Source organism: Cherax quadricarinatus, chromosome 46 (assembly GCF_038502225.1).
Source record: "Cherax quadricarinatus isolate ZL_2023a chromosome 46, ASM3850222v1, whole genome shotgun sequence".
Classification (NCBI taxonomy): Eukaryota; Metazoa; Arthropoda; class Malacostraca; order Decapoda; family Parastacidae; genus Cherax; species Cherax quadricarinatus.
Window position 1 is genome coordinate 1,136,632 of NC_091337.1, and position 11,662 is coordinate 1,148,293.

The 11,662-nt window shown below is 40.8% G+C and overlaps 1 protein-coding gene across 1 annotated transcript in view; it reads left to right on the forward strand.

Moving 5' to 3' along the window:
* Positions 1–2,609: 2,609 nt before the first annotated feature.
* LOC128696639 (tetratricopeptide repeat protein 28) overlaps positions 2,610–11,662 on the forward strand; it is a 476,495-nt gene continuing 467,442 nt past the window's right edge. The window contains exon 1 of the mRNA XM_070094432.1: positions 2,610–2,783. Within this exon, the coding sequence (XP_069950533.1) occupies positions 2,760–2,783 (24 nt within the window). The 5' untranslated portion in view covers positions 2,610–2,759. The remainder of the gene's footprint in view (positions 2,784–11,662) is intronic.

Genomic DNA, 11,662 nt, shown 5'->3' on the forward strand with positions numbered 1-11,662 from the left:
AGGCAACATATATGGAGCATAAACACAACACACATGGTGCACAAACACAATGCATGCATCATCAATAGATCATATGCCACAAAAAAAATTGCATGTACGACAAACAGATTAAGCCATGCATGCACGACAAACGGAACATACGCTATAAACACACCATGCATGCACTACAAACACAATATACGCCACAAACGCACCATGCATGCACCACAAACACAACATGCGGCATAAACACACCATGCATGCACTACAAACACAACATACACCACACACACCATGCATGCACGACAAACACATACACCATAAACACACCATGCATGCACTACAAATACAACATACGCCACAAACACACCATGCATGCACCACAAACACAACATGCGCCATAAACACACCAAGTATGCACGACTAACACAATATATGCCATAAACACACCGTGCATGCACGACAAACACTGCATACGCCATAAACACACCATGCATGCTCGACAAACGGAACATACATAAAGACTGCCATCCCCACGAGCCCCTTTGGGGCGGGGCAGATGGTAGACCAGAGGCCTAGTTTCTCCCTGCAAGCCCCGTGAGGGCCGGGACTGTGGCTAGGCCTGGGGACACTTGGTCCCAAAGATGAGGGGGTACTTGTACCTCCTCCCATGGGAGACTTAGGTCTCGAGATACTCCCCAGATAGGGAGCCAAGGCCAGGTCACCACTACTTGGAAAAGACCCGGGCCGGGAGAGTACCGGCGGATAAGAAAAAAAAAACGGAACATACACCACAGACACACCATGCATGCTAGACAAACGGAACATACACCACAGACACACCATGCATGCACGACAAACACAACATACACCATAAACACACCATGCATGCACTACAAATACAACATGCGTCACAAACACACCATACATGCACGACAAACACAACATAAGCCATAAACACACCAAGTATGCACGACTAACACCTAATATGCCATAAACACACCGTGCATGCATGACAAACACAGCATACGCCATAAACACCATGCATGCTCGACAGACGGAACATACACCACTGACACACCATGCATGCACGACAAACACAACATACGCCATAAACACACCATGTATGCATCACAAACACAACATACGCTATAAACACACGATGTATGCACGAGAAACGGAACATACGCCACAAACACACCATGCATGCATCACAAACACATACGCCACAAACACGCCATGCATGCACCACAAACAGAACATACGCCACAAACCATGAATGCACTACGAACAGAACATACGCCACAAACACACCATGCATTCATCACAAACACAATGTACGCCATAAACACACCATGCATGCACCACAAACACAACATACGCCATAAACACATCATGCATGCACTACAAACAACAATCGCCACAAACACACCATGCATGCACCACAAACACAATATACGCCATAAACACACCATGCATGCACCACAGACATAACATACGCCACAAATACACCATGCATGCATCACAAGCACAACATACGTCACAAACATACCATGCATGCATCACAACCACAACATACGCCATAAACACACCATGCATGCATCACAAACACAACATACGCCACAAACACACCATGCATGCATCACAACCACAACATACGCCATAAACACACCATGCATGCACTACAAACACAACATACGCCACAAACACACCATGCATGCCCCACAAACACATACGCCACTACATAGTGACATCAAAGACACATGGTGTGGAAGAGTATGTATTTATGTGCTACACTGAAATAAGGTTTAAGTGAATGTTGTAAAAATTATGTATGTTGTTTTGGTTCGGACTGATCCTGGGTCTAGAGTTGGTGGCCTCGGCCGTGATTCCTGAATCTTTTGCTTGAAACAGCGCTCAGACCACAATGTTTCGCCCCCCGAGAATCACTCAGAAACGCGTATTGCAATACTAATAATACCTCTGGTATTCCGATCGATCGTACGCGGAAAATAAATGAACGAGGGGGTGTGACCGCCCACCACACAGGAGGGCGAGGGGAATACACCCGTGGGAAGTGTTTGCTGGTATGTGGTGGCTGGAATAGCATCCAAGAAGTTGAGAAAATGTTCGCTAAGCGGAGGGAAAATGCGGCGGGAGTGTGTGGTGTGTAAGGCAGCTCTGGCTTTTGTGTGTCTCCCCGGGTGTTCCGCTCACCGCCCCGCCACCCTCAGAATGTCTGGTATGCGGCCAACCAGCTGCCAAGAACACTCTGATTCTACATAATCCAAATTCAACCTTCTCCAGAATATCGACGAGTTAAGGAGACTATCATCCTGATTATCTCCCTACTGTCTCTGTAATTGCATCCTGTGGTATTCTGAACTAGAAGTTGACAAACGACATGAGAAAATCCTGGGCAAGTCTCGAAGGGCATTTTGAGGATATGTATTACATCTTCTTGGGTGTAAGTGTATCTAATATATTTTAAGTAAAATAGAGGTATATATCATGATGAAAATGCCCATCTTAGCATAGTTCAAGCCTCGAAAGTCGCATTTCGCCATCCTGGCTAAACCGGGAATCGGATCATGCCTGCACCTCCCAGATGACAGGTGAGTGGGGAGGCGAAGAGAACAGCCAATTACAACCAAGATGGCGTCTAAGTATACATTGGCATCGGTGATGGTTTTTCTTTAAGTGATGTGTTGTGTGAGTGCTATTTTGAATATTAGAGTGTATCATGATCTGGATAAACAGTGAAGAAGGCAGGGATAAACATGGCGTCACGAGACAATCCAGCGGTAAGTAGAGAGACCCTGTCTTCTTGATCCTGATCTCATCTCACTTGAGGATACCCACTTCTCTTTAGCTCAATCTCCTTTTTTACATTCCACCCAAATGCATTTCCCTTCTGTAGCCTCCCATTAGCTTGGTTTTGAAACTGGTTCGTCCATATATAAGCAGAGGAAACAGCTCTAAAACGAAAAAAAATCCAGTGAAAACAGGAGAGGGCATGTGTGAAGGGAGGAGGGATGCTGGAGGCCTCCTTTGCCTGGCATCATTCACTTATTATCTCCTCTTATGATGCCAGCTGAGAGGAGGCTGTGAGTCTTCCACTTCAGCAGTGGACACTCATGAATCCTTCAGGGGGTGCCACTGGAAATCTCTTAAAGGACTCACATGGGGCAGGTCAGGCGAGACTCAACCGCACATAAACGAAGGATTGTGACACGGACTGATGTATTGAGTTATACTCTCCGATGTAGACGCTCAAACGCATGAAAAATACCTCTCCCAGTAAACCATTTCCGTCGCCAGCGAGTATGTCTGACAACATCACTAGAACACCCAACATTTGTCACCTCTCCACGTCAAACATCAGACGTTGTAAGTTGTATAGTATTGCTTGCTACACGGGAAGGATGATAAATCATGTGGATCCGCGAACGAAGACAGAGAATACAGACTGTCGTAACTTGAACTAGTATTAAATAGTTATCCAGCTGTACTTTTACTGTTGTGAGCAAGATGAAGCTTACGGTGGCAGTTGTCAGATGGGTTAAATAAAAGGTCTTGCAGAAGGCGGCGTTATCTGCGTGAAGGATATCCTGGCGGGGCTATCCTAGGTGTGATTATTGATGTTCTGTTGCTGAGATAGCTTTTAGAGGATATCTTTTGTATGGTTATCATAGATCTTATATTGCTATCCGCAGTTATGCTTGCTAAATGACCCAGACGAGTTTTGATGATAATAATAATAATAATAATAATAATTGATAATTAGTTTTAGTATTACTCTGTTATATTAGTTCATGTCTTGATAGCACAGGTGTTATCTTATGATAGCTGACGATATACTGACCAATATTATCTTGTGGGGGGTTATCCTGGATGTTATTACGTTAACTGAGGACATACTGGCTGAGGGTATCCTCCATGTGGTTATCTTAGCCTTTATCGTGCAAGCTGAGGTTATTTTGGCCGCAGCTGAAGGATCCTTTATATGATAATACCGGCGTTATCTAAAGTGACGGTAATTTTTCTTTGAGTTATCCTTGATTTGTTATAGAGGCGACAGGGGCTTAAGTTATCCTATTCTTATGCTAGTAGAGATTATCTTGACTGAGGGCATCACATTGATGTGGTTATCTTAAAAAATGTGATTATCTTAGATTTTCTACTATCATCCAGGTGTTGCCTGGGTGAGTTATTTTTTTAGTGTTTATCATAGTTACTGTTGTGTTAGCATATGTTATCTATCGTGTATCTGTCTCATCTCTTCTCATGCAGACTGGTGCTAATTTTTGTTCTCGTTATCTTAGGTTATCGTTGTTTAGGTAAACTTTGTTGAATATTATCGCATTGATGTTGAAGCGCAAAACCCATATGGGTCATACAGCTCCTGGATAATTATTTAGGTTTGATCCAAGGGAGAGAATGGTAGCTCCAATTATCTGGACCAAGAGCCGTTTACAAGTATCAAGACACAATGACGAGTGCCTTGCTTAAGTTGTACAGATTGAGGTTACCATAACACTTATCACTATCGTAGTTATCTAATTCTAGGGATAACTTAGGTTTTATTCACACTGACTATATTAGCTAGGATTATCCCAGATTTTGTTACCTTTGGTGAGCTTAGATGAGATTACACTGAGATTGGACATGCTTTTGTTACAGGACAGTGTTCTCCATCGAAGACACTGCAAGACTCCAGGCGGACATCAACCTGATCTTTAAATGGGTCGCAGAAAACAACATGAGATTCAATGAAGAGAAAACTCGAGGAAATTAAAACTATATCGGAGTATACAACAAATTCCAACCACACAATAGAGCTAAAACTAATGTGAAGAACCTGGAAGTGATAATGTCAGAGGATCTCACTTTCAAAGATCACAACAATGTATCTACCACATCTGCTAGAAAAATGATAGGATGGATAATGAGAACCTTCAAAGCTAGGGATGCCAAGCCCTTGATGATTCTCTTCGAATCGCTTGTTCTCTCTAGGAATATTGCTGTACACTAACGGCCCTTTTCAAGGCCGGCGAAAATGCTTCACGGCACACATAAGTATGATAAAGCACCTAAATTACTGGGAACGGTTGAAGTCACTTGTATTCTCTGGAGCGCCAGCGAGAAAGATAACATGAGAAAGGAGGAACACTGCATTAGCCCTGTTGGCCCATACTGGACTGACCACCTCAAAACTTTAAGGGTGATGGACTGATTACATCGTCTTCAAGTATCTTCTGCTTCTATCAACTTTTCTGTACTTGACTGAAGAAGCCTACTGTGTAGGCGAAACGTTTCATAATAAAGATACCTAACTGTTGCATATGTGTCTTACCTAACAACCTGTCGGTATTTTATACCATTTTAATGTTCAGGTCCTTCACAAATCCAACCCACTAACAGAATATTTTTCCAACTCACTTTCAGTGCTACTCTAACAATAAACTCTGATAAATCCATTAAGTCATGTGCAAGTCTCACTCAGATCCAACCCTTTTACTCATGTATTTATCCAGCCTAAACTTGAAGCTACCCAAGGTTTTAGCTTCAGTAACCCTACTAGGCAGACTGTTGCACTCATCAACTACCCTATTTCCACACCGATACTTTCCTATAGCCTTTGTAAATCTAAACTTATCTAATTTGAATCCATTATTGCGGGTTCTCTCCTGGAGAGATATCCTCAAGACCTTATGTCCCCTTTGTTAATACCCATCTTCCACTTATATACTTCGATCAAGTTTCCCCTCATTCGTCTTACAAGTGAATATAATTTAAGGGACTTCAATCTTTCTTCATACGGAAGATTTCTAATGCTATGTATTAATTTGGTCATTCTTCGCAGAATGTTTTCTAAGGAATTTATATCCATTATATAATATGGAGACCAGAACTGAGCTGCGTAATCTAGGTGAGGCCTTACTAATGATGTATAAAGCTGTAGTATAACCGCTGGACTTCTGTTGTTTACACTTCTCGATATAAATCCCAGTAATCTGTTTGCCTTATTACGCACGCTTAGACATTGCTGTCTTGCTTTAAATTTCATTTTACACTCCTTAAGAACCCTTGAAAAATGCTCATCAGGGCCCGGGGGTTTATTTTTCTTCAATCGGTCTATCTGACAACGATATCGCTAGTGACTGTGATATTATATAATTTTTCTTCTTCAGACCCAAATAATATTGGGATATTATTAGCGTCTTCCTGTGTGAAAATCGAAAGAAAATAATTATTAAAAATCGAGCACATTTCTTTCTGCTTGTCAGTAAGATGCCCAGAGTTATTTTTCTCTGACTTTTGTTCTATAAACCTGGAAAAAAACTTGGGGATTAGTTTTCGAATCCCTAGTACTTTAATTTCATAGTCCCGTTTTGTTTTTCTTATCTCCTTTTTAATTTCCCTCTTAATGCGAATATTTTGATTTATAAAATGAGCCTCACCTCTTTGATGCATGATACATATACACTTTGAAAATCCTAGAGGGATTACTACCAAATTTGCACACGAAAATGACTCCCTATGAAAGCAAAATACTCGGCAAGAGATGCAACATCCTCCTAATGAAAGGCAGGGTCGCCACAGTAAGCGTCAGGGTCACAAGACTGTACAACTGCCTCCCAGTTGAGCAGTCTTGGGCTGTCTTCAAGAAAGCGTTATCCAAGCTCTTAGTATCTTTGATATTGTCATTTAGGCTTTTGTTGTCTTCAATAAAGGTTATCAAAGCTGTTGGCCTATTCAGATTTTGTTATTCGTTTTTGATATCTTGCCTAAGGCTATCCTGGCATTAATAATCCAAGCTAGGATTAATTAGCTCTTCAAAGAAGAGGGAAGGAGAGTGCCTTGTTGTTGGAAGGCTCTTGATGCAAGAAACTGGAACTATTCTCTTTCCTTAAATCAAAGTTGATATATATATAAACATATATATATATATATATATATATATATATATATATATATATATATACATATATATATATATATATATAAACATATATAAACATATATATATATATATATATATATATATATATAAAAATATATAAACATATATATATATATATAAATATATATACATATATATATATACAAATACATATATATATATATATATATATATATATTATATATATATAAACATATATAATCAACGAACCGGCCATATCCCACCGAGGCAGGGTGACCAAAAAAGAAAAACATAAATTTCTCTTTAAATTCAGTAATGTATTCAGGAGAAGGGGTTACTAGTCCCTTGCTGCGGGCATTTTAAGTCACCTCTTACGACACGCATGACTTAAAGGAAGATTTATTTTCTACTTCCCAATGGATATATATGTTATGACACCTACAGGTTTAGCGCTTCTCTATTTTTATGATTGTTATCTTTGGTTTTCTTGTCCTAATTGTGGATATGCTAAATATTGATATCCTGGCCAAACTTATTTTACTTAGTTATGATGTTTGACGAAATTATCTGGTTATCGTGACCAGTGCAATCCTACGCATCGTTATCTTCTCTAATATAATTCAAGGATATACAATCTCAGCCACTGCAATCCCGGGTAATGTAAGTGCTATGTCTATCCAGGCTCTTGTTGATATTAATAGTTATCCAGGCTCTCGCTATTGTTATACGTCTATTCCGACTAGCTGTTGTTATCGCACTTCTATCATGGCTTTTGTTAATGTTATCTATTAAGAGCACAGGTAAAAATAGAATGCCTCTCGTACCTGTCTGTAAGACAGATCACCAGTAAAGGAGCAGTTATAGAGTATTAAAATCAAGGCAAACACCCGTGTATTCCAGTCAATAATGTTTACAACTTTTGCAGTGTAAAACAACAGCTAAGTAAGCAGATACATACTTGTAACTAACGTAATAAGAGAGCAAAACTGATTATGCTCACTGCCATTGACTCATAGATTCATGCTAGAGAGACCAGCATATGTCATCAGCCAGAGCTAGTGAGAGAGTGACTTCCAGACCTGGGGGTGTAGGTGTAACGTCAACTTGTCTGGAGTTCAATCCCCCGCTCACCTTGATTCTTTGACATTTATAACTTGTCAGTTATTTACAGCACAGTCGTGCGGCAGTAAACTACCAAGCTTTGGCTGATTATACAAGGAATACAAGATGTGGTTGTATGATCCACATTGAATAATAGTGCTCGCATTATTCCACGTCTATCCTGACTTTTGCCTTATGTCTGATCCGGCTCTTGTTATGTTGGCTAATGTAATTTATCATTCTGGCCAATATAATTCCATAATTCTGGACAATGTAATTTTATCATTCTGGCTAATGTAATTCCGTTATTCTGCTAGTGTATTTCCATCATTCTGGCTAATGTAATTACATTATGCTCCCTAATGTACTTGCATCATTTGGCTAAGGTAATTCCATAATACATCATTCTGGATAACGTAGTTCCATCATACTGGCTAATGTCATCCCATCATTCTGGATAATGTAATTGCATTATTCTGTCTAATGTAATTCTGTAAGTTAATCTGGCCAGTTTAATAATATGACTTATCAAATGTAATTCCAGTATTGCTAAACTGGCCAGATGTAATGCAATGGTAAAATGGTTATCATGCCCTACATCGTTCAGGATAATTACTGTTGTTGTCGTGGATATCCTCGGTTGCAGTATCTTGGATGAGGTTGTCAGGAAATGTTATCTTGACTGTTGGTTTAGATGAGGTTATCCTGGCAGGTGGTGTGGGTTAGGTTATCTCGATAGGTGGTCTGGATGATGTTATCTTGACAGGTGGTCTGGATGATGTTATCTTGACAGGTGGTCTGGATGATGTTATCTTGACAGGTGGTCTGGATGATTTTTTATCCTGACAGGTTGTTTGGATGTTATTTTGACAGGTGGTGTGGATAATGTTATCCTGACAGGTGGTCTGGATGATGTTATCCTGACCACCTGTGGCCAGGATAACATTATCCAAGATAACATCATTGTGAAGAACAGGTCGCAAAACAAGCTCTTTTTGGGACAACGTTTCGCTCTTTGTAAGACCTTTATAAAAGAATGTTTAGCTGTTTAGAGCTTTATCTAGTTTAGCTGCGTGTAAAGTTTTACCAAGGTGTGTTTCACCGTGTTTAGCTTTATGAGATCATGTTTAACTGTATAGGTTTAACAAGGATAGTTTCCCTTAAGTTTAGAGCTTTATAAAGTCGTGACGAGGCTTTATACAGAGCGAAGCATTGTTCCAAGAGAAGCTTGTTCTCCATCCTGTCTTTTCACTATACTGTGTGCGGAGAGTTATTGCATCCTTACACTCTTCTGTGTGTGTGTGTGTGTGTGTGTGTGTGTGTGTCTGTGTCTGTGAACTCACCTAATTGTGGTTGCAGGGGTCGATTCATAGCTCCTGGCCCCGCCTCTTCACTGGTCGCTACTAGGTCCACTCCCTGCTCCATGAGCTTTATCATAATTCTTAAAGCTATGTATGGATCCTGCCTCCGCTACACCACTTTCCAGTCTATTACATTTCCTGAGAACTCTATGGCTGAAGAAATACTTCCTAACATCCCTGGAGCTGCATGTGTGTATTGGTGTTTACGTGCATACGTTCTGCTAGTATCGTCCTATTTCTCAGCCTTCGAACTAGGTATGTCTCAGCGGTCCCATTTGACAGTATGCCTCCCGGTCATTATTTTGCTATAGTCTGCCAGGCCTGTCATTGCTCCTTTCCCTCCTCCCTCCCTCCCTTCCCAATAGTTAGTTAATGAACTAGTCTTTTGCTTTATCTCTCCTTCCGCTACTCCTGCTCCTTCTGCCTTATGGTCTTCCTTCTGCTGCTGCTGTTGTTACCGCTGCTACTGTTATTATTAATTACGGCTGATGTATTGTTGTCGATGGTGTTGTTACTACTACTATTACTGCTGTTGGTGGTGATACTGCCGTTGCTGCCACTACTGTTGGTGGTGATACTGCCGTTGCTGCCACTACTGTTGGTGCCACAATGACTATTATTACTGTTTCTGTTAATTCTTCTGCTGTTGCTGCATTTATTACTGATGCGCTACTATTGTTGTTACTACTAATGTTGCTGCTACCATTGTTGTTACTCCTGTTGATGCTGTTGTTTATGCTGCTACTAATGTTGCTGCTCTTCGTTTTGTGTCCACCGCTAAATCTACTTTGCTGTTGTTTTACTGATTCTGCTTCTATTGAACATAAGAACATAAGAACGAAGGAACACTGCAGAAGGCCTACTGGCCCATGCGAGGCAGGTCCAAGTCCCTACCGGCTTAAGCCAATGCACCCAACCTAGTCAGGTCAGGTCACACTGACTTAAGGGAGGAACACGGCAACCGACCTGTTAGCACAAGCTATCAGGTCTAACTCACACCCACCCACATCTACTCATGTATTTATCCAACCTATTTTTAAAGCTACACAACGTTCTGGCCTCTATAACGGTACTTGGGAGTTTGTTCCACTCATCCACAACTCTATTACCAAACCAGTACTTTCCTATATCCCTCCTGAATCTGAATTTTTCCAACTTAAAACCATTGCTGCGAGTCCTGTCTAGGCTAGATATTTTCAGCACACTATTTACATCCCCTTTATTTATTCCTGTCTTCCACTTATAAACCTCAATCATATCCCCCCTAATTCTACGTCTTTCTAGAGAGTGCAGTTTCAGGGCCCTTAGTCTATCCTCATAGGGAAGGTTTCTGATACATGGGATCATCTTTGTCATCCTCCTTTGTACATTTTCCAGAGAATTTATATCCATTCTGTAATACGGTGACCAAAACTGTGCAGCATAATCTAAATGAGGCCTAACCAAGGATGTATAGAGTTGAAGAACAACCTGAGGACTCCTATTATTTATGCTTCTTGATATGAAGCCAAGGATTCTATTAGCTTTATTGCGAACACTTATGCACTGTTGTCTTGGTTTCAGATTACTGCTAACCAGAACTCCTAAATCTTTTTCGCAATCCGTAATATTAAGATCTACATTATTTAGTTTATATGTGGCATGGTTATTGTCCTGTCCAACATTTAGAACTTTGCATTTGTCTATATTAAACTGCATCTGCCACTTCTCCGACCACTGCATCAGTCTATTCAAATCTTCCTGGAGTGCTCGAATGTCCTCGTCAGAATGAATTCGACGGCCTATTTTGGTGTCATCGGCAAACTTGCCGATGTCGCTCTTTATGCCCTCATCTATGTCGTTTATGTAGATTGTGAACAGCAGGGGGCCCAACACTGACCCCTGTGGAACACCGCTCGTGACGCTTCCCCACTCTGATTTCTCCCCATTTATGCAAACTCTCTGCTGCCTATTTGTCAACCATGCCTCTATCCAGGAAAAAATTTCTCCTCCTATTCCATGTGCTTTAATTTTCCTCAATAGTCTCTGATGTGGGACCCTGTCAAAAGCCTTACTGAAGTCCATATACACAATATCATATTCGTTACCATGATCTACCTCCTCAAATACCTTAGTGAAAAAAGTTAATAAATTCGTAAGGCAGGAACGTCCCTTTGTAAAACCATGCTGAGATTCGTTGATTAATTTATGCTTTTCAAGGTGGCTACGAACTGCCTCGGCAATTATTGATTCCATAAATTTTCCCACTATGGAGGTTAGGCTTATTGGTCTATAGTTCGAAGCTAAGGACCTG